This window comes from Ostrea edulis, chromosome 5 (assembly GCF_947568905.1).
Source record: "Ostrea edulis chromosome 5, xbOstEdul1.1, whole genome shotgun sequence".
In the NCBI taxonomy this organism is placed as follows: Eukaryota; Metazoa; Mollusca; class Bivalvia; order Ostreida; family Ostreidae; genus Ostrea; species Ostrea edulis.
In genome coordinates, this window is record NC_079168.1 from 37,940,315 (window position 1) to 37,963,380 (window position 23,066).

The window sequence follows — 23,066 nt, forward strand, 5'->3', positions numbered from 1 at the left end:
AAATAAATTGCATTAAATCTGCATTAAAAAATTGCCACCATTTACAGCTCATTTTGCTTTAAATTTTATGAAGTAAAAAATGATTTTCTTGTATCCAACGTAGTCTGAATTTTTCCATTATAACTACTTACACTTATGTAATACCGTATATACTCACCCATAAATCTGATTTTTTGGAGTTATTTTAGTCCAAAACTCTATGTCCGACTTATAGGAATGTCCTGAGAAGATTAGTATTTTTTTGGATGGCGTAATGTATAGCCTAGTATTTTTTAAACAACAAAAACATGGACGAAATAAACAAAATAATAACTGTTTAATTTGTTGAGAATAAAAAATGAAATATCGATGTCATATCCCAAAATATTATTGGAACAAAGATAAATACATAGAGTATTGATATGAAATTGATTTGTCGAAAAAAAAAAATCAAATGTCGGTGCATTTCTCAAAATATTATTTGAGACACAGATAAAAACATTAGAGCATTGATTTGAAATTATCAACTGATTTTTGAAAAAAGTTAGACCGACTTATTAATAGGTCAATGGCAATTCCCTCCAATATAACCTAAAAACTATACAACCGACTTATAGGCGAACCGACTTATAGGCAAGTATATACGGTATATGCCATGGTATGAATTGGATACACCTTAGTTAAAAACAGTCTGTTTTACAAGTACATGTAGATCCAGAATTTGATTTTCTTTGATTTACCAGCTGTGAAAATTCTTATGTCTAACAAGGTAAGTTTTACTTGAAAACATACTAGAAGGTCTTGAAGGGCAGATCAAAATGAGACCACAGTAGGGATTTTAAGTTGAGATATTTATTGGAAAATTCATATGATATCTGTCTTTTGTGTCAATCAATGGTAAAATAAATTGGTTCCCATCATTACTATCAGTACTTTGATTTTTATTTCCATATCAGGTGGTTCCTCTGATGACTATTGTAACATTAAGATAGACTCCAGCACTCAGGAATACATGATTGGAACCCCTGTCAGTGTCACAAGTTTAGACTTGTCCCATAATTCTTGGACGCTTCGCAAATCTCACTCGCTGGCCTTCAACATGACCGATGACAAAGGTATGAAAATTCATAGTTAGTTTAAATTTACCTGATCTTGTAAGCTGTTCAGATTTAAATTTGTTCATCTTTGTTTCATGTTTGTCATCTATCTGTTGTTGACGTTTCATGCATTTTACGCCTTCTCTAGAATCAATCGATAAATTCTAACCAGACTTTCTACAAAGCATTCTTAGATGAATTAAACTCAAGTCTGCATGTTGTTAAAATGAAGAGACGCACCATCTTACAATGGTGGTGATTAAGAAATCTATATTTGTCAATTCTGTAATGTTTTGATGAGAACAAATAGGCTGGGCATGTTAGGTTTTGATATTGTGATAGAGGAGATGCTCCTTTGGTACATACAGTTAATTCTCGAATTATTGCCACTCAGTTCATCGCCATTTTCGTTATAACACCGCATTTTTCAAAGAACGTTTTTCCTATTACTTAAAATTCTTGTTAAAACGCCAAATTCACCATTTGCCATGGTATTTTCATTACAAAAGTCTATATCAAAGTGTTAATTATCTTGATAAACCACCATGGATACATGTGATCAGTGATGCGGAAAATTGGTCATTATCAATCTTCAGCATACACCTGGACAGAAGGTACCCAGTCTTAAATAAACAAGATAATCACTCATCTTAATATGAATTGTTGTCTTGTTGTTTTTACCTCATCAAAAAATATTTCAGATTAGCTATGGCTTCGCCACTAAAGAGGTTTCTGTTGAATTTCTAAGAAAATGATATAAATTATTACATACCTAGGAAACCACGCGAAATGTACACAACAGGAAATCTCCAATTATTCTACTGTTTTATGGGAAAAGTCCATAAAAAGGAAGACAATGGGTGATATTTTGGCTCAAAAGGGTGAAATACTCGTTGATCTTTATCCAGTTAATGACTGCTCACCTACCAGGAAACAGCCATGCGATGCACTAAATACCGACACTGGACAAGGTTGAAACATACTGTGTCTTGTATGTGTATTGTTTTGAAATGAAGCCTTATTATTGATAAAACTATTTTAATCATGTTAGATAGAAAATTTGGAAAAATAATTATGAGATATTTTTACATTCAGTTTGTACATAAAGGAAATATAACTCTTACACATACAAAAAAAGTAACTCTTTCTGCCCAAGATGGCGGAAATTCAATTCATTGCCAAATTCGTTATAACGCCATAGATTCAAAAGAACAAAAGGTGGCGGTTTATCGAGAGTTGACTGTACTATATACTTGGTACTGTCTACAAGTATTGAAATTCTGATTATAGCCTAGTAGTTCCGATACTTGCTTATCATCAGGACCCATTTGCATGACTGTAAGTTAACTTTAACAGACAGTTAACTTCCCATTAACTCCTACATTTATATAGCGTTAACTGTCAGTTAAACTCAGCTCATCTTCATGCAACTGGGCCTAGAAGGTTCTAGGTTCATAATACCCAATAGTTATATCAAACCTATGTGAAAGAAGTCTAAAATGATACACTGTAGTTTGTACAATGAGAGGTGAAAGTCAAGGATGTTTCAGAAGAGACCTTGAAATTGGAGGTCTAATGGCACGATAAGCATACATTAAACTGTGGCAGGTTTGATTACCATGCTTAGATCAAAATTTGTTACAATTGACCTACAACTGGTGATGATCAACTACCAAAGTCTTTTGACCAAAGGATAATCTTAACTTTATACTTTGTGGTAATTTTCACTGAAAATTTTTGTGGAAATAATGAATTCTAAACAAAAAATAAGAATTTGCAAACCACACAGCTATATATTTGAGATACAGTCAAAACTGCCATAACGACCCACTGTATTAAGCGACTCACTGTCGTATGTGACCATAAAAAGTTCACCCCATGACGTTACTCTATATATTGTACCTGTATTAAACGACCACCTGTCTGACGCGACCAACGACCATGAATTTTACAACCTTTTCGTGTATTTTCACGAAATTTTACCTCTATTTAACGACTGTACATTTTTCGATTATGTACAACGTGATTACTACTTTTGATTTCGGTTGAGCCGACTATTCTGGGAATTATCGCCCCTAACACTTTCGTTTTGAAACACATGACTATTCTGGGAATTATCGCCCCTAACACTTTTGTTTTAATACGCACAGTTTGGCGGTGATGTTGTTTAGTCGATCCTCTGAATAAATAATTATACCCAAGCTGTCAACATGCAGTGTCGTGTGTGGTTAATTAATAAAACCCGAGTTGTTGTTTATTTAACAAAATCAAGGATCAGGGAATCAAGGCCGGTGTATTTGAAGGTGTGAATTTCGACAAACTTTAAGAAGTGCCGAGTAGACTAGATCGGAAATGAAAATCTACCACTTGTTATACCATTATGTTCAACAGAGTAAAAATTTTGTCCAATTGTGATATAAATCAGGTAAATATTATGCATAGGACTGAAATTTTAAACGGAGTATTCGCAGTTTTTCTGCATGAGATACTCTCGGTTTCCAGAATAATGACTGGCACTAGTGGCTCACTTCGACATGCCCCGAGTATTTGACACGTTCGAGTTCAAGAAAGTTGCCTGCATTAGTTCTAAGCTTAAAAGATTTGCTGTACATGTACAATGGATATTGTAATTTATTTAATGTTTCTCAAATTGAATAACATATCTCCAGCATGTATTGTACAAAAGGAGACGCAACACTTCACCATTTGCTTTCTTACCACAAGCATTGCATTTTTAGCTCTTCTGAGCCAAAGGCTCAAAGAGCTAATGCTATGGCCATTTGTGCGGTGTGCGGTGTGCGTAAACTTTTTAGAAAAAGGGCTATAACTCAAGAACCCCTTGGCCAATTTTTTTCAAATTTGTTACAGGGTATCATTGGCCCAAGGGCTTTCATACATACTAAATAAAGGGATGTGACCCTTTAACAAGGGGAGATAATCAGGAAAATACAAACAAAAATAGTGGTTGCTAAAAAATCTTCTTCTCAAGAACCACAGGGCAGATTATCACCAAACTTACACATAAGGATGAGGATATGTTGTAGATTAAAAATTGTTCAAGGCATTACCCTGGGGCAAAGGGCATGGTCTCAAGGTCACTTCAAAGTTGACCTAAATTTAAAATTTTTTTAAATTCCTTAAATCTTAGATATTTTAGTCAAATTTTGACAGTTGATGCATCTTAGGACCTTGTGTCAAGTTGTCAAGTTGTCTCAAAAGTAGGTCACGGTGAACTACTTTTTGAATTTTGCAGGTATTTATTTTAAAATTAATTTTGATGCATATCTTGGACACTTTGAAGCCTATGATCATCAAAACTTGTCAGTTGGTGGATCATGGGACCTTGAAATGCGTCAACTGAAAAATAGGTCACCGTGACCTACTTTCTGAATTTTATGGCTTATCATTTATAGATATATTTTAAGTTGTTATTTCAAGTACCGAGAGGTTTAGAATCATCAAATCTTGTAAGTTGATGCATCTTGAGGCCATGAAACATGTTTATAAAAAAGTAGGTCACAGTGACCTACTTTTTGAATTTTGCAGATATTCAAATTTCACATTTTCAATTTTAGATGCATATTTTGGGCACTGTAAAACCTAGGATCATCAAACTTTGTCAGTTGATGCGTCGTCAGTCTTCGGTTTGTGTCGACCAAAAAGTAGGTCACCGTGACCTACTTTTGGTATTTGACAGCTAAATTACTATATTTCAGACACTATTTGACCTACAATCATCAAACTTTGTCAGTTGATGCATCTTGAGTCTTCGGAGTGTATCGACCAAAAAGTAGGTCACTGTGACCTACTTTTGGCATTTGACAGTTATATTTATATATTTCAGTCACTAATTGACCTACAATCATCAAACTTTGACAGTTGAAGCATCTTGAGTCAATGGAGTGTGTCGACCAAAAAGTAGGTAACCTTGACCTACTTTTGGAATTTGACGGCTATGTTTATATATTTCAAATACTATTTGACCTACAGTCATCAAACTTTGTCAGTTGATGGGTCTTGCATGTTCGAAGGGTTTCGACCAAAAAGTAGGTCAACTTGACCTACTTTTGGAATTGGACACCTATATTTATATATTTCAGATACTATTTGACCTACAGTCATCAAACTTTGTCAGTTGATGCGTCTTGCATTTTCAAAGGGTGTTGACCAAAAAGTAGGTCACCTTGACCCACTTTTGGAATTGGACGGCTATATTTATATATTTCAGATACTATTTGACCTACAGTCATCAAACTTTGTCAGTTGAAGGGTCTTGCATGTTCGGAGTTCGCTGACCAGAAAGTAGGTCACCATGACCTACGATTGGAATTTGACAGCTATATTTCAATATTCAGATACTAATTGGCTTAAAATCATCAAACTTTGTCAGTTGATATTTCTTGGGTTCTCAAAATGTGTAAACCAAAAAGTAGGTAACATTGACCTACTTTTTTTGAATTCTTAGGATTTAACTAAAGATTTAGAATACTAAGAGGCTAAGAATAGAAATGGTGGGGTTGTACAATTTATCAGAAGAGCGATTCTAGGCCCTTGGGCCTCTTGTTTAGTTACACTGTGGAAGTAGGCTATGCATAAATACCCTTTAGAACAAAGTGTTTATAAGTTTTAGAAAATTTACATGCAGTTTATAAATAAGTTATAAATCTCGTGTAAATCTGTAATATGAAATGCATGCAAAGTTTATCATTCTTAAATAGATCATGTAGATTAAATGTAATTTTTGATGAATAATAAATTATGATACAACACATTGTAATCTAGATTTTTAACTACAGTGTATTATTAATTTTATTTTACAACTATTAAAACCGTACTTGATATTCTTAATGATAAATTCCAAATACATGTAGTCATTTTCTCCATTGTACAAATTATTTTCGAAATTTCATCCATTAAATGCGGAAAATACGCAACCTGTATTAAGAGACCATCTGTCATATGTGACTTTTTTCCCATTCTCCGTTGGACGGTCTCTTAATACAGGTTTGACTGTACTTCGCGGTAATCTTTACTGAATATCTTTGGGGAAATATCTGGGTAATTTCAGCAAAGCACAGGATTTTGTAGCATTATAGTTTTAACAGACTCGATATTTTCTTTTGTTGAAACTTATAAAAATTATGTATAAAGGTGTGATTTATCAACCCTCTTGATAAGTTATAAAAATTATTATGATCAAAGGCATTAAGGAGTGCTGTAAATAATCATTGTTCTCTCTGTGAAAACAATGCTTTGGATATACAGTAGAGAAATGAAAAATTCGAACACAACCCTCTGGAATTTTGTTGTATGAAAGGTATCTAATAAAGGTATCCATAGTACCATTTGTTTACGGCAATAGGAAATGCAATAGTCTATGCTGACTCGTGGCAATCAGACAGCATGCTAATTCATTCTGCATGATTTTTTTTTTCACTTAATAAAATGTGTGGAAAAAAATTCTTGTGTATTTTTTTTACCCTGAGGGGGTATCTGACAAAACCAAATGACAAATGCAGGGTTCAAGCCCTGATTGTAGATTTCACACACAATTTTCTTTTAATTTGTCTATCTCAATACACAGAGGACTCCCCAGAGAGCACTGTTAAGGACACAGAGAAACTGAAGCAGGAACTGGCAGACGTCTTCAACCCCGAGCTTGCCATGGCATCCTACATCCCATTCCTCAGGATCTTTGGAAAGTCAGTTATTACGTGTACATATGTGAAGAGAAAAAAATGCTTGCCATTGATTAACAATTGTGCCTGTTTTGTTTTATTATTTAAATCTTTTATGAACCCATGCAAAAACTTCCATGCAAATCCTAAATACAAAGCAATGTCTTTACAGTACTCATATGGAGCAGTTCCTTCCCAATGAAGATCTCATCAGGCAGCTGTGTTCTCAGTACGACATGAGTGTAGGACAAACTTCTCCTGACAGTGCATCAGAACCCACCTCTCCTATAGGTAAAACACAGACCACCTCTCCTATAGGTAAAACACAGACCACCTCTCCTATAGGTAAAACACAGCCCACCTATAAGTAAAACACAGCCCACCTATAAGTAAACACAGCCCACCTCTCCTATAGGTAAAGCACAGCCCACCTCTCCTATACATGTAGGTAAAACACAGCCCACCTCACATATAGGTAAAACACAGCCCACCTCTCCTATAGGTACAGCCCACCTCACCTATAAGTAAAACACAGCCCACCTATAAGTAAAACACAGCCCACCTAAAAGTAAAACACAGCCCACTTCTCCAATAGGTAAAACACAGACCACCTCTCCTATAGGTAAAACACAGCCCACCTCTCCTATAGGTAAAACACAGCCCACCTCTCCTATAGGTAAAACACAGCCCACCTCTCCTATAGGTACAGCCCACCTCACCTATAAGTAAATCACAGCCCACCTATAAGTAAAACACAGTCCACCTAAAAGTAAAACACAGCCCACTTCCCCAATAGGTAAAACACAGCCTACCTCACCTATAGGTAAAACACAGCCCACCTTTCCTATAGGTAAAACAGAGCCTGCCTCACCTATAGGTAAAACACAGCCCACCTCACATATAGGTGAAACACAGCCCACCTCACCTATAGGTAAAAACACAGACCATGTAAAACAAACCACCTCTCATATAGGTAAAACACAGCCCACCTCACCTATAAGTAAAACACAGCCCACTTCAACTATAGGTAAAACACAGCCTACCTCACCTATAAGTAAAATACAGCTCACCTTTCTTATAGGTAATCAACAGCCTACCTCACATATAGGTAAAACACAGCCCACCTAACCTATAAGTAAAACACAGCCCACCTAAAAGTAAAACACAGTCCACTTCTCCAATAGGTAAAACACAGCCCACCTCACCTATAGGTAAAACACAGCCCACCTCTCCTATAGGTAAAACACAGCCCACCTCACCCATAGGTAAAACACAGCCTACCTCTCCTATAAGTAAAATACAGCTCACTTTTCTTATAGGTAATCAACAGCCCACTTCACTCAGAGGTATCTCACAGCCCACCTTTCTTAAGGGGGAAACAACAGGTAACATATTTTTTATGGTAAACAACAGCCCTTCTCTCTTAGCCCACCTCTCAAATAGGTGAACCACAACTCGCCTCCTTTATAGTTAAACAATTAATACCCCATCCCTCTTATGTGTAAATAACAGCCCACTTCTGAAATATAGATTAAATTACACCCATGTCTCCTACAGATAAACCACAGGTCACCTCTCCGATATTTGTAAACCTTACACAAAGTCCAACTCTCTTGTGTAATCTAGCCCAATTTTGCTAAAATATTCATACCAATATTTCTGGACCTGCAATATCAAACCGAGCTAAAACTTTGCTGCATTTTGATTACAGAGGAGTACATCCCTCCCCAGTCTTCCCAGCATTCCCTTCAGTTTTCTGCGGAAGTGACAGGAAACAAGATCGAGGTCATTAATACCCACACAGACATGATTCGATTCGGTCCCATTCACCGCTCTTCTCGGATCCTCACCCTGGACCCTGATGAAACAAAGTGGTAGGTGATGAAAGGCCTTGTGTTGAAATGTAAAACCTTAAAGGGGCATGGACACGATTTTTGATTGATTAAAATTTACTGTATTTTATTATAAAAATAAAGATCTTTTATAAATAAGAGGATGAATATTTTTACACAGGGTATACTTTGTAAATTACATAAAATCTGGCTCCCAAAAATCTGTTTGTCAACACGCTTGTCATATCAAGGAAAACCATGTGCGGAGGTGAGAACACCAATATTCATAAAAAGTGTACATGTGTCAAATGCATTCAACCTTTTGACTCACATTAATGATAGGTCAATTTAGGGAGCAAGCACAAAGAAGAGAAATTTTTCATTGTTAAATATTTTTGATGGAAGTTGAGTTACGTGACATGTAAACGTAAACGGGGCTCGTGCCTTAATTGTTTTGAAACTGAAAAGTTTAGATATCTGAAATACATCTTTTGCATCAATTTCTGTTGCTACGTTTTACACGCATCATATTCTATATTATGAATTCAATATTCTAAAAAAGATTTTGTATCAACTTCCTGTCCATGCCCTTGAAGTTTTTGACAATCTTAGACAACATTTTGATTTTATTCACTGCATGTCCTATCTTTGTATGTGACATTTCTACTATTTAATCTTAATCATTGCCCTACACAACAAAGTTTAGTGCTTTTATGCCCCCTTATCAAAGATTAGAGGGATGTTGTTTTTGGCCTGTCTGTCTGTCTGTCCCAAACTTTAACCTTGATATCTTTTAAATAGTGAATGATAGGGCATTCCTTCTGGCACAACCTATTTTGGTACCAAAGTTTTTGACCATGGAGTTTGACCAACTTTTAAGAAAGGTTAACCTGGGCAATATCTCCCAAAGTATCTAAGTCAGGACTTTCATATTTTTTGTACACAAGATTCCTCCTGACAAGACTTTTCATTTGTTTCTTTGTTGTCACCATGGACATAGTGTTTCACAAACAGACTTGTTTCTTTGTTGTCACCATGGACATAGTGTTTCACAAACAGACTTGTTTCTTTGTTGTCACCATGGACATAGTGTTTCACAAACAGACTTGTTTCTTTGTTGTCACCATGGACATAGTGTTTCACAAACAGACTTGTTTCTTTGTTGTCACCATGGACATAGTGTTTCACAAACAGACTTGTTTCTTTGTTGTCACCATGGACATAGTGTTTCACAAACAGACTTGTTTTTTTGTTGTCACCATGGACATAGTGCTTCACAAACAGACTTGTTTCTTTGTTGTCACCATGGACATAGTGTTTCACAAACAGACTTGTTTCTTTGTTGTCACCATGGACATAGTGCTTCACAAACAGACTTGTTTCTTTGTTGTCACCATGGACATAGTGTTTCACAGACTTGTTTTTTTTGTTGTCACCATGGACACAGTGTTTCACAAACAGACTTGTTTCTTTGTTGTCACCATGGACAGTGTTTCACAAACAGACTTGTTTTTTGTTGTCACCATGGACATAGTGTTTCACAAACAGACTTGTTTCTTTGTTGTCACCATGGACATAGTGTTTCACAAACAGACTTGTTTTTTTGTTGTCACCATGGACATAGTGTTTCACAAACAGACTTGTTTCTTTGTTGTCACCATGGACATAGTGTTTCACAAACAGACTTGTTTTTTTGTTGTCACCATGGACATAGTGCTTCACAAACAGACTTGTTTTTTTGTTGTCACCATGGACATAGTGCTTCACAAACAGACTTGTTTCTTTGTTGTCACTATGGACATAGTGTTTCACAAACAGACTTGTTTCTTTGTTGTCACCATGGACATAGTGTTTCACAAACAGACTTGTTTCTTTGTTGTCACCATGGACATAGTGTTTCACAAACACATCTTATTTCTTCACATGGTCCTTCCGTCAGTAATGTTCTACAGGGTAGATTTGACTTGTGAGGGATGTGTAGATGTTTGATACAGTCGTTACTTGTTTCTGATGTTAACAATTGTCATTTATGTTCCTTTGTGATTCTCTGTTCTTCTGGTCTATAGGAGATTGTGAATTATATGTGTTGTTTTGTGACTCTATGAATTATACATTGTTTCCATTATGCAGTATTTGATTAGTATAAATCATTAGTTTTTAGCTCACCTGAGCCAAAGGTTCAAGTGAGCTTTTCTGATCAAAATTTGTCCGTTGTCTGTCGTCGGCGTCTTTGTAAACTTTTCACATTTTCATCTTCTTCTCCGAATCACTGGGTCAATTTCAACCAAACTTGATCAAAAGCATCCTTGGGTGAAGGGCTTTCAAGTTTGTTTTAATGAGGGGCCATGTCATCTTCAAAGGGGAGATAATCACAAAAATGCAAAATTAGGGTAGGGTCATTTAAAAATCTTTTTCTTAAGAACCACCTGGCCAGAGGAGCTGACATTTACGTGAAAGCTTCCTGACATAGTGCAGATTCAAGTTTCTTCAAATCATGGCCCCCAGAGGTAGGTTGGGGCCACAAAAGGGTATCAAAGTTTTACATCGAATTATATAGGGAAAATCTTTTTCTCAAGAACCAATGAGCCAGAAGAGCTTAAATTTACCTGAAAGCTTCCTGACATAGTGCAGATTCAAGTTTGTTCAAATCATGGCCCCTGGGGGTGGGTTGGGGCCACATTAGGGGATCAAAGTTTTACATATAGAAATATATAGGAAAAAATCATTAAAAATCTTCTTCTCAAGATCCACTGAGCCAGAAGAACTAAGATTTACATGGAAGCTTCCTAACATAGTGCAGATTCAAGTTTGTTCAAATCATGGCCCCTGGGGGTAGGTTGGGGCCACGATAGGGGATCAAAGTTTTACATGGGAATAAATAAAGAAAATCTTTAAAAAAAAAATTCTCAAGAACCAATAGTCCAGAAGAGCTTACATTTACATGAAAGCTTCCTGACATAGTGCAGATTCAATTTTGTTCAAATCATGGCCTCTGGAGGTAAGTTGGGGCCACAATAGGGGATGAAAGTTTTACATAGGAATATATATAGGGAAAATCTTCTTCTCAAGAACCAATGGGCCAGAAGAGCTGACATTTACATAAAAACTTTCTGACATAGTGCATATTCAAGTTTGTAAAAATCATGGCCTCCAGGGATAGGTTGGGGCCACAATAGGGACTAAGGTTTTACATGTGAAAATATATGGAAAGTCTTCACATATGGGCCAAGGTGACTCAGGTGAGCGATGTGGCCCATGGGCCTCTTGTTTCATTATACAATAGAAATGGTATTTTCTAACAGATGAAGAAACTTGTCAAAAATAAAAGCGCCTTAATTTCCCTTCATATAAATGATATGCTTGTTAAATGAAACTGCGCCAAAATATAAAACTAAGATTTGAAACTAACTTTTATTGAGAAATCTGCAAGTATTCCTGATGTCAAAATTACCCAATATACTGTAAAATACTCAGCATACTGTAGAATGTATATTGTTCTTTTTCAGTGAATATAAAGACAGACACAAACAGAGGCATCTGAAGGGTAACTGGCTGGCATACTGGGAACATGAACTAGGTACTGTGTTTGTGGGTAGAACATGAACTAGGTACTGTGTTTGTGGGTAGAACATGAACTAGGTACTGTGTTTGGGTAGAACATGAACTAGGTACTGTGTTTGTGGGTAGAGCATGAACTAGGTACTGTGTTTGAGATGTGGGTAAGGCTTTAGATGTAAAACTCCAGCAGACTCTGTCCCCCCAGTGGTCATTAATTTTATTTCTCTCATATCTACGTATGTAAGATACAGATATTCTATGAAAGAAAGGTATGTAAGATATTTCTATCTTTCATATCACGTGACGTTTATCTTACATATCCCGTGACGTCATAATCAATACACAACTAGCTTGCAACTTACCTCGCCTCGATTGACAAACACTAGCGTCTGCAAAGCTCTTGTACAAAAAATGACAGATTGTAATGTCCCTGATCATCTCCAGGTGTATGTGACCGGACACAAATATATACATTCCTTAAACAATTACTGCACACTCAACAATAGTTACAAATTCCTCGTACACCTATGTCATCCGGTGCATTATGCCAGTTCACAGAAACCCAGCCCACACGGTCTATTAGTTCTAGGCCTACCTCCACATTCACTCTGTCAACGTCTACTGTCCGTGTCTCAGGTGAAATAAGTGCCTTCAATGTCCATGAGACTCGAGTCCTTGCACGCGTGGAAAACGAAAGTCTAGCCATGCCCATATCCACCAACAAATACCACTTGGAATCTCTCTTCACACACTCGTCATTAAATAACTGCTCAATTAATATCAATATCAATGCTCCTCTAAGAAAAAAAAAAGCTTCATATTCTGATTAGGTCTGTCAAAATGTTTCGCGCTGATGGACTGTCGAGTTACGTCACGCATCACCCTGATTATTGATTTATTCAAAGAGGAATAACTCTAATACAATTCACTTATACACTCGTCGGCCGATTTTTTGTCGGCAACGTAGTTGCCAAAATGAGGGTCGTAGAATTCGATTCTGGTGTTATTTTTAGTGTACAGCGAAAAATTAATTAATTGGAAAATTCTCAAAATGGCGTCGCTGGGCACAAGGAAAACGGAAAACTCTAGAAATATGAGAGAAAAATACTCTCTTATGAGTTGCCATGAAATATTAAGGTGATTCCACCCTCGGGGTTGCAAAAAAGCGGTAAAACCCTCGGCAAAGCCTCGGGTTTCACAGCTTTTTTGCAACCCTCGGGTGGAATCACCTTATATTTCATGGCTACTCATAAGAGAGTCTTATAATCTTCATGTATACAGAAGAGTGTAAATGAGGTAGAGACTCGAGTTATAAGTGATAATGAAATGTAAATTATGATAATGAACTATTCTTTTCCCTTTCAGGTCTGAGTGAGAGGGACTCCTTGTTTAACTTTAAGCAGATTAGACTTCAGTCGTTTGAGGGTCACACCAGCAGCATACGAGCTCTAGTTGCCCTGAACAATGAGAATTCTTTCATCAGTGCCAGCAAGGACAAAACGGTCAAACTGTGGTCCATCAAAAGCTTTGGTGATGGAAACGGGAAGTAAGTTACAGGCAGAGGTTGTCCGTGATAATAGGAAAGAAGTTATAGTCAGGAAGTAAGTTATAGGCAGAGGTTCATGATAATAGGAAGGAAATTATTGTCAGGAAGTAAGTTATAGGCAGAGGTTCTTCATGATAATAGGAAGGAAGATATAGTCAGGAAGGAAGTTATAGGCAGAGGTTGTTCATGATAATAAGAAGGAAGTTATAGTCAGGAAGTAAGGTATAGATTGAAGTTGTTCATGACATCAGGAAGTAAGGAATAGACAGGGGTTGTTCATGATATCAGGAAGTAAGGAATAGACAGGTATTGTTCATGACATCAGGAAGTAAGGAATAGACAGGTATTGTTCATGATATCAGGAAGTAAGTCTCGATGGATCAGTGTTTTATTGACCTGTAGTGATCAGTACTTTTTATGATAGTAATTACCATTATGAATGATTTAAAGAATCCATTAGTTTGAGTGTTGTGAGACTATATTTATTATAGATTTCACTGACTGATGTGAGAATCCATTAGTTTGAGTGTTGTGAGACTATACTTATTATAGATTTCACTGACTGATGTGAGAATCCATTAGTTTGAGTGTAGTTGTGAGACTATATTTATTATAGATTTCACTGACTGGTGTGAGAATCCATTAGTTTGATTGTTGTGAGACTATTTATTATAGATTTCACTGACTGGTGTGAGAATCCATTAGTTTGAGTATTGTGAGACTATACTTATTATAGATTTCACTGACTGATGTGAGAATCCGTTAGTTTGAGTGTTGTGAGACTATTTATTATAGATTTCACTGACTGATGTGAGAATCCGTTAGTTTGAGTGTTGTGAGACTATTTATTATAGAATTCACTGACTGGTGTGAGAATCCATTAGTTTGAGTGTTGTGAGACTATTTATTATAGATTTCACTGACTGATGTGAGAATCCATTAGTTTGAGTGTTGTGAGACTATATTTATTATAGATTTCACTGACTGGTGTGAGAATCCATTAGTTTGAGTGTAGTTGTGAGACTATATTTATTATAGATTTCACTGACTGGTGTGAGAATCCATTAGTTTGAGTGTAGTTGTGAGACTATATTTATTATAGATTTCCCTGACTGATGTGAAAATCCATTAGTTTGAGTGTTGTGAGACTATTTATTATAGATTTCACTGACTGATGTGAGAATCCATTAGTTTGAGTGTTGTGAGACTATTTATTATAGATTTCCCTGACTGATGTGAGAATCCATTAGTTTGAGTGTTGTGAGACTATACTTATTATAGATTTCACTGACTGATGTGAGAATCCATTAGTTTGAGTGTTGTGAGACTATTTATTATAGATTTCCCTGACTGATGTGAGAATCCATTAGTTTGAGTGTTGTGAGACTATACTTATTATAGATTTCACTGACTGACGTGAGAATCCATTAGTTTGAGTGTTGTGAGACTATACTTATTATAGATTTCACTGACTGACGTGAGAATCCATTAGTTTGAGTGTAGTTGTGAGACTATATTTATTATAGATTTCCCTGACTGATGTGAGAATCCATTAGTTTGAGTGTAGTTGTGAGACTATATTTATTATAGATTTCACTGACTGATGTGAGAATCCATTAGTTTGAGTGTTGTGAGACTATACTTATTATAGATTTCACTGACTGATGTGAGAATCCATTAGTTTGAGTGTTGTGAGACTATACTTATTATAGATTTCACTGACTGACGTGAGAATCCATTAGTTTGAGTGTAGTTGTGAGACTATATTTATTATAGATTTCCCTGACTGATGTGAGAATCCATTAGTTTGAGTGTAGTTGTGAGACTATATTTATTATAGATTTCACTGACTGATGTGAGAATCCATTAGTTTGAGTGTTGTGAGACTATACTTATTATAGATTTCACTGACTGACGTGAGAATCCATTAGTTTGAGTGTAGTTGTGAGACTATATTTATTATAGATTTCACTGACTGGTGTGAGAATCCATTAGTTTGAGTGTTGTGAGACTATCTATTATAGATTTCACTGACTGATGTGAGAATCCATTAGTTTGAGTGTAGTTGTGAGACTATCTATTATAGATTTCACTGACTGATATGAGCTATATTACCCAGTGTTCCAATATGTTTTCAGGTGTAAATGTCAGGAGACCTATAAAGAACACAAGAAATCCATTTTTTCCATTGTCTACCTGGACTCTGTTCAACTGGTGGCTTCCTGTGACAGTACAGTTCACGTAAGTACTGAATTCAAATCACGAGGTCACTTTCAAAATCATATCGTCACTTTCACGTTAATATTTAATCATATGGTCACCTATACAATTATGCAAATACTGAATCACATGATAACTAACATCTAAGTACTGAATCACATGATTACTAACATCTAAGTACTTAATCACATGATTACTAACATGCAAGGTGAAGATAACGAACAGTGATCAATCTCATAACTCCTACAAGCAATACAAAATAGATAGTTGGGCAAACACGGACCCCTGGACACACCAGAGGTGGGATCAGGTGCCTAGGAGGAGTAAGCATCCCCTGTTGACCGGTCACACCCGCCGTCAGCCCCATATCCTGATCAGGTAAACGGAGTTATCCGCAGTCAAAATCAGTGTGCCAAGAACGGCTTAACAATCGGTATGAAACACGTCAGACAGCATTTGACCCAATGCGAGGTTGTATTGACGAACTAGATCGTTATAACGACCATAGAATTTGCGAAATGCTGACTTCAATCGAGACTGTTGAAATCCCTGTACCATCAACTTGTTTGTCAGTAGCTTACCTCGATTTAAAAACTGACTATAACCAGAACAAGCTCTTACATATCGAATCAGTTGAGATATATACATGTAAACACCATATGCAGGTGATAATGGAATATTGCTACATAAGTATTGAATCACATGATTACTAACATCTAAGTACTGAATCACATGATTACTAACATTTATGTACTTAATCACATGATTACTAACATTTAAGTACTGAATCACATGATTACTAACATCTAAGTACTGAATCACATGATTACTAACATCTAAGTACTGAATCACATGATTACTAACATTTAAGTACTGAATCACATGATTACTAACATCTAAGTACTGAATCACATGATTACTAACATCTAAGTACTGAATCACATGATTACTAACATCTAAGTACTTAATCACATGATTTACTAACATTTAAGTACTGAATCACATGATTAATAACATCTAAGTACTGAATCACATGATTACTAACATCTAAGTACTTAATCACATGATTTACTAACATTTAAGTACTGAATCACATGATTAATAACATTTGAAGTACTGAATCACATGGTTACTAACATCTAAGTTCTGAATCACATGATTTACTAACATTTAAGTACTGAATCACATGATTAATAACATTTGAAGTACTGAATCACATGATTACTAACATTTAAGTACTGAATCACATGATTAATAACATTTGAAGTACTGAATCACATGATTACTAACATCTAAGCACTGAATCACATGATTACTAACATCTAAGTACTTAATCACATGATTACTAACATTTAAGTACTGAATCACATGGTTACTAACATCTAAGTACTGCATCACATGATTACTAACATCTAAGTACTGAATCACATGATTACTAACATCTAAGTACTGAATCACATGATTACTAACATTTATGTACTTAATCACATGATTACTAACATCTAAGTACTGCATCACATGATTACTAACATCTAAGTACTTAATCACATGATTTACTAACATTTAAGTACTGAATCACATGATTAATAACATTTGAAGTACTGAATCACATGGTTACTAACATCTAAGTTCTGAATCGCATGATTACTAACATCTAAGTACTGAATCACATGATAAATAACATTTATGCAATGTTTGTTGACAGATATGGGACCCCTTTACCAGTGAGATAGTGAGACAACTCGATTCGAATGGATCCAATCAACCAATCACAGCCATGACTGCCTTGCCCTCCCCCAGTACAATGGTCATCACGGCAACCAATGAATCCATGCTGAGGTCAGTCAGAATTGACTATCATGGTCATGCTCCATGTTATTAAAGGGACTGATTCACGATTTTACCCAAAATTTTGTTTTTCACTTTTAATGATCAAAATCTACTGTCTAATATGTTTGAAAGATTTCACATGAAAATTAAGGTTATACATCATCACAGAAGCTCATTTTAGAGAGTTTATTATTTGTTTTGTAAACAAAGATTGCGATATGTTATTGTTTATGGAATTTTCAAAAGAAATGGATATCGATCTAAGTATTATTATATCTTTCATGTTTCAAGCATTTTTGGGGTGAAAAGTGTCATCTAAAAGTTAAAATTTGTGACTATGCAAAATTAAGATGCATTATATTACAAAATCAATATTTCACTTGTTTGTTTGTTTACATAAAAAGACTCGAGTCTTTGTTTACATAACACATATTTAAGGCTAAAATATTGCTTTCATTCATGCATTCAGAAGGTCAAAATTTTGGCTGTCAACATTAAATGAGTTATATTTCTAATGTTTAACATCAAAAATGAAAAATATTTCTATCAAAAATCGTGAACCAGTCCCTTTAAGACCCTACCACAAAGTGGTTGGGGCACATAGTTTTACCCTTGTCCATCCTTCTGTCATTCTGTGACACCCAGTTTACCAGACTTTTTTCTAAATGCCTTGAGATATTGAATTGTTTTTTGTATGCAGGTGTATATTGATGAGTTACAGATGTTCCGGTTTGTTGATTTTTTTATGGAGTTGTGCCCCTTTAATGTAGAAAAATTACTATTACGACCAGTCTTCTGGACTTTGTTTTTTCTAAATGCCTTGAGATATTAAACTGATTATTTGTATGCAGATGTATATTGATGAGTTACAAATTATGTTTGAGTATTAGTGGGGTTCGTTGATTTTTTTATGGAGTTGTGGCCCTTTAAATTTGAAAAATTAATGTCAGGATGAGTTTTCCAGACTTTATTTCTAAACTCCATGAGATATTGAATTGAGTTTATGTAGACATGTATACATTGATGAATTACTGATCGAGTTGGAGTTTTGTTTTGGTTCATTAATTTTTGATGGAGTTGTGCCCCTTTAACGTAAAAAAAACCCCCCAACTTACAACCAGTTTTCCAGACTTTTTCTAAACACCTTAAGATATTGAATTGATTTTTAGTGTGCAGATGTATATTGATGAGTTACAGATTGAGTTTGAGTATTGTTCCGGTTCGTTGATTTTTTTTATGGAGTTGTGCCCTTTTAATGTAGAAAAATTTATGTTAAGACCGGTTTTCCAGACTTTTTTTCCTAAGTACCTTGCGATATTGAATTGATTTTTTGTATGCAGATGTATATTGAAGAGTTACAGATCGGGTTTGAGATTTGTCACAGTTTGTTGATTTTTGATGGAGTTGTATTTATTTTAATGGCTGTTAATACATATAAAGGATTGTTGTTGATTTTTCATTGTACTAAATGTATGTAACATACTATCTGAATACCACATTCAATGCTATACTGTGATGGATTTCCTATATTTGCCTTTACTGCAGGCGGGGGCATCCGTGTCGTGCCCGTGTCGGCACGACACATCTAGTTTTTTTTCATGATTTTGTGTATTAAATATTTACATTCACTGAATCTTTTCTCATATATTTCTTTTGAAATTGACATTGCTTTCATCATAGACAATGAATACATATCTGTTGCAAACTATTGTTTGATCCAGTTTTTTTTAGTACCACCTTTTTTTGCATCATTAACAAATATGGAGCATCATCAAGGTCAAAGGGTGCATTTGACATAACGAATGGATCAACCATGTGATATTTTAGTACTTAAATCTAGTTTATATTTTTAAAAAATGAGTAAAAATATAAATATAAACAATGAAATGTCTTTCTTTGTTGTTTCATCAGATGATAAAGGTAGCAATCATTGCAGAAAAAAAAATTGCATAACCTGCGCATAATCTGCTTATGCGGGTTATGAATTTTTTCTGCAATGCTAGGTGCCTTCATCACCCGATAAATCAACAAAGAAAGCATTATTGTTTAAATGAAATGTACTTAGCATCAGAGAATTTAATTTAGAAATAGATTTAGTACATATAATTTTTTTTCTCTGTAAAATGGAAAAGAAAAGTATCCCAATTCAATGAGATTGTTTTCCCTCACATGATCACCAGTGAGAGATCAACTTTACCCATGTGAGACAGCCATGTGAAAATTTTCTCTCTCTCACTGCTGGGACGTCATTTGATTGTGACGTCATATATTTTCTATGATTTTACGTTACACGGTGAAGTAATATATTTTTCGATTGTTCTCTTTAGATTTTAATGTATATATGTAGCTCTCTGGTGGATAACCTTGGGTTTTTTAGTTTATCCTTGCAGTGTAAACCATTTTTGGGTATGCTCTTTCTGCCTATCTAATTAGTTTTTGCATTGAAGTTCAAATGAGGATTTTCATAATTTAGAATTTTCTCAAAGCTTCTAAATCTGTGCACTAAACTTTAGGTAAAATGTGAGAAAAATAATCCTTCATTATTTACTTGTGTGGGATAGAAAAATTCCACCTCAGGAACAAGATTCACCGTCTAGGACTTGGCAAAGCCTCGTCCTAGACTGCGAATCTTGTCCCCTCGGTGGAATTTCTCTATCCCACACTCGTACTAAAGAAGGATTTTATTATTTTTTTCAGGTACCTTGATTTACGATCAGCTGAGTATGCACACGAGTTTAAAACGTCAACGACATCAGCAGGTAAGTCACATGACCACTATGTAATTCAGGAGTTTTATCACTCTCTGACTTGATAATTCTAATTGACGGGTTTGATCCACTCCCTGATTTGATCATTGAGAGGTGTGATATACTACCAGATTTAATCATTGTAATTGATGGGTTTGATCCATTCCCAGATTTGATCATTGTACATTGACAGGTTTGATCCGCTCCCTGATTGTAATAGAGGGGTATGATCTGCTCCCTAATTGTAATTGATAGGTTTGATCCACTCCCTGATTGTATTTGACAGATTTGATCTGCTCCCTATTTGTAATTGACAGGTTTGATCCACTCCCAGATTTGATCATTGTAATTGACATGCTTGATCCACTCCCTGATTGTAATTGACATGTTTGATCCACTCCCTGATTGTAATTGACAGGTTTGATCCGCTCCCTGACATGCAGTCCAGACAACAGCTGGATAGCTATTGGATTTTCCTCAGGACTAATGTCGTTACTGGATCAGAGGACAGGGTACCTGATAGCTACCTGGAAGGGACATGAGGGCGAGATATTACAGGTACTAGAAAGTATAATTACAATAGAATGTCATCTCTCTCAGAACTGGTCAATCAACATACATGTATAATCCGTGGATGTCATTTCTGAACTTACAGGTGAAGGCCTTTGACAGAACTACTTTTGTGTCAACTTCTTTTGACAATACAATGAAAATCTGGAACTCTGAGGATCTAAAAGATGCCTGTATACTGAAAGGTGAGAGTCCAGGAGTGGGAGGATCTATGTTTTATGCATACTTGTGAAGGTTAGAATGAAAAGCAAGGACAGGGGTGGATCTATATTATAAATGTACTTAATAAAAGTTAGCCTGAAGAGCAATGAGTAGGTGGATCTAATGTTTTATACATACTTAGTGAAGGTTAATGTTTTGCACTAGGTGTATTATATATGTAGTTTTGCACTGTATAGTTACATTGTGAGGCAGTAGTGTTTTGTACTAAGTACCGCTAAGCCAGATACTTCTTTATGTTGGAATAATGTACTTGTCTTTGGTAAGCAGGTCACACTGAGCCGGCTCACTGCTTCACATTCTACAGAGACCAAGTCATCAGTGCCACCACCGGAAACAAAATTGGCGTCCATTCCTCGCTAGACAGCCAGGTAAAAATAAGATACTGATGTTCTAACCAGGTGTACAATGTAACTCTTTATATCACAGGCACTTGTTTCTGTAAATGACTTATGACCTCTGTATACTAATAACAACACAAGGTAACTAGCTTCAAATGACACCCCTGAGAATGTCGGCCTTTTGAGCTTCCAGGGAATATGCTATGTAAATGTATTTACTACCGTTGTATTGTACAATCATTCAACTTAAAAACCATGTATGACATGACTGCATTCATTGCCTCTTATCGCCGAAAACTGCAACAAAACATGGATTTTCCGTTTTATACCACGAAGTGCTATGTACTGATACCGCACAGAATGAAAATTGTATATTCGTTGTGTTGAAAAATAAAGTCTCATTGTTTTATTATCACAATAAATTGATACGATGTTTATTACCAAAAAATCTTGAACATATTGCTTTGTTAACAAAATAAAAATTTTGAATTGAAGACGCTGTACGCTATTTTTAGTTACTAAAAAAAACCAAAGCTGTTCGTACGTTTCGGGATTTTACATGTCATCAGAAGATAGAAGCTAAGACCTCCCGAGTGGAGATTTAAAAATATTTTCGTGTCGGAATCATTTCTGATGAAGATAATAATGAAATTATGACTTACTGTAAATACAACTTCGTTAACTAGTATGAGAAATATTTCTGCCAATTGCATGTTTCATGCAGATCTATGGAAAGTCAGAGAAAATACAGATAAAAGATTATTTGGAAGTATGCAAAATAGAGCAAGGAAAGTTTTTTAGTGATGTGTTATTGACTTTGTGGTATGTATTGATGTGGCAAGTACCTGTTGTTACATTGAAGTTTTATGAAACCCACCATAAGTACCAAGAACGCTGCAGGCACATATCAATGTTTTTCGGAGACGACTGGCCAACCCTTAACATTAACTGTTATTTTCATGCGTGCAAATGAAGATATATTGTGAGAATGGCCCCTCCACTATTTTTGATAGTACTATGTAGTAGTGAATGAGAAGATATTAATGCATGTAAGCTTGAAAGTTATGAATTGAAGCCCTGGAGCAAAGAATGACCCCTCCCAGCCTGAGGGGAAAAAATTGAGACAGCATTGACGAACACTATAACACCCCCACCCCCCACCCCCACCCCCCATACACACACTAATTAAGGTTCTGAAGGTCTTTATCATGACTATCATAGTCTGTCAGGAAATTTAAACAAGCCATGTGCAACTTACAACTTCTCCTACCGAACCCCCTCCCCGCATCCCTAATATTACGGATCTGTCCCGATATGGAAAAATTCACAGGCATCTGAAGTATGGACACCCCCCCCCCCTTTCTGATTTTTTGGGGCGGCGATTATTTTCTCCGAAATGTGTGGATTCCCCGTCTATTCCATCCTAATTTCGATTTATGTAATCGTAAA

General features: G+C 35.7%; 1 protein-coding gene across 4 annotated transcripts in view; it reads left to right on the plus strand.

The window, feature by feature from the left end:
• LOC125648985 (WD repeat-containing protein 81-like) overlaps positions 1-23,066 on the plus strand; it is a 51,352-nt gene that overhangs the window by 26,401 nt on the left and 1,885 nt on the right. The window contains exons 14-26 of one of the 4 annotated variants that reach the window (XM_056165952.1): positions 936-1,094; positions 6,661-6,778; positions 6,927-7,045; positions 8,074-8,139; positions 8,466-8,628; positions 12,093-12,163; positions 13,510-13,690; positions 15,829-15,931; positions 17,616-17,749; positions 20,438-20,499; positions 20,906-21,045; positions 21,143-21,242; positions 21,547-21,647. In XM_056165952.1, the coding sequence (XP_056021927.1) occupies positions 936-1,094; positions 6,661-6,778; positions 6,927-7,045; positions 8,074-8,139; positions 8,466-8,628; positions 12,093-12,163; positions 13,510-13,690; positions 15,829-15,931; positions 17,616-17,749; positions 20,438-20,499; positions 20,906-21,045; positions 21,143-21,242; positions 21,547-21,647 (1,517 nt within the window). Of the gene's footprint in view, positions 1-935; positions 1,095-6,660; positions 6,779-6,926; positions 7,073-8,073; positions 8,140-8,465; positions 8,629-12,092; positions 12,164-13,509; positions 13,691-15,828; positions 15,932-17,615; positions 17,750-20,437; positions 20,500-20,680; positions 20,755-20,905; positions 21,046-21,142; positions 21,243-21,546; positions 21,648-23,066 lie in introns of those variants that run through there. The other 3 variants (XM_056165953.1, XM_056165954.1, XM_056165955.1) reach the window with 3 other exon arrangements.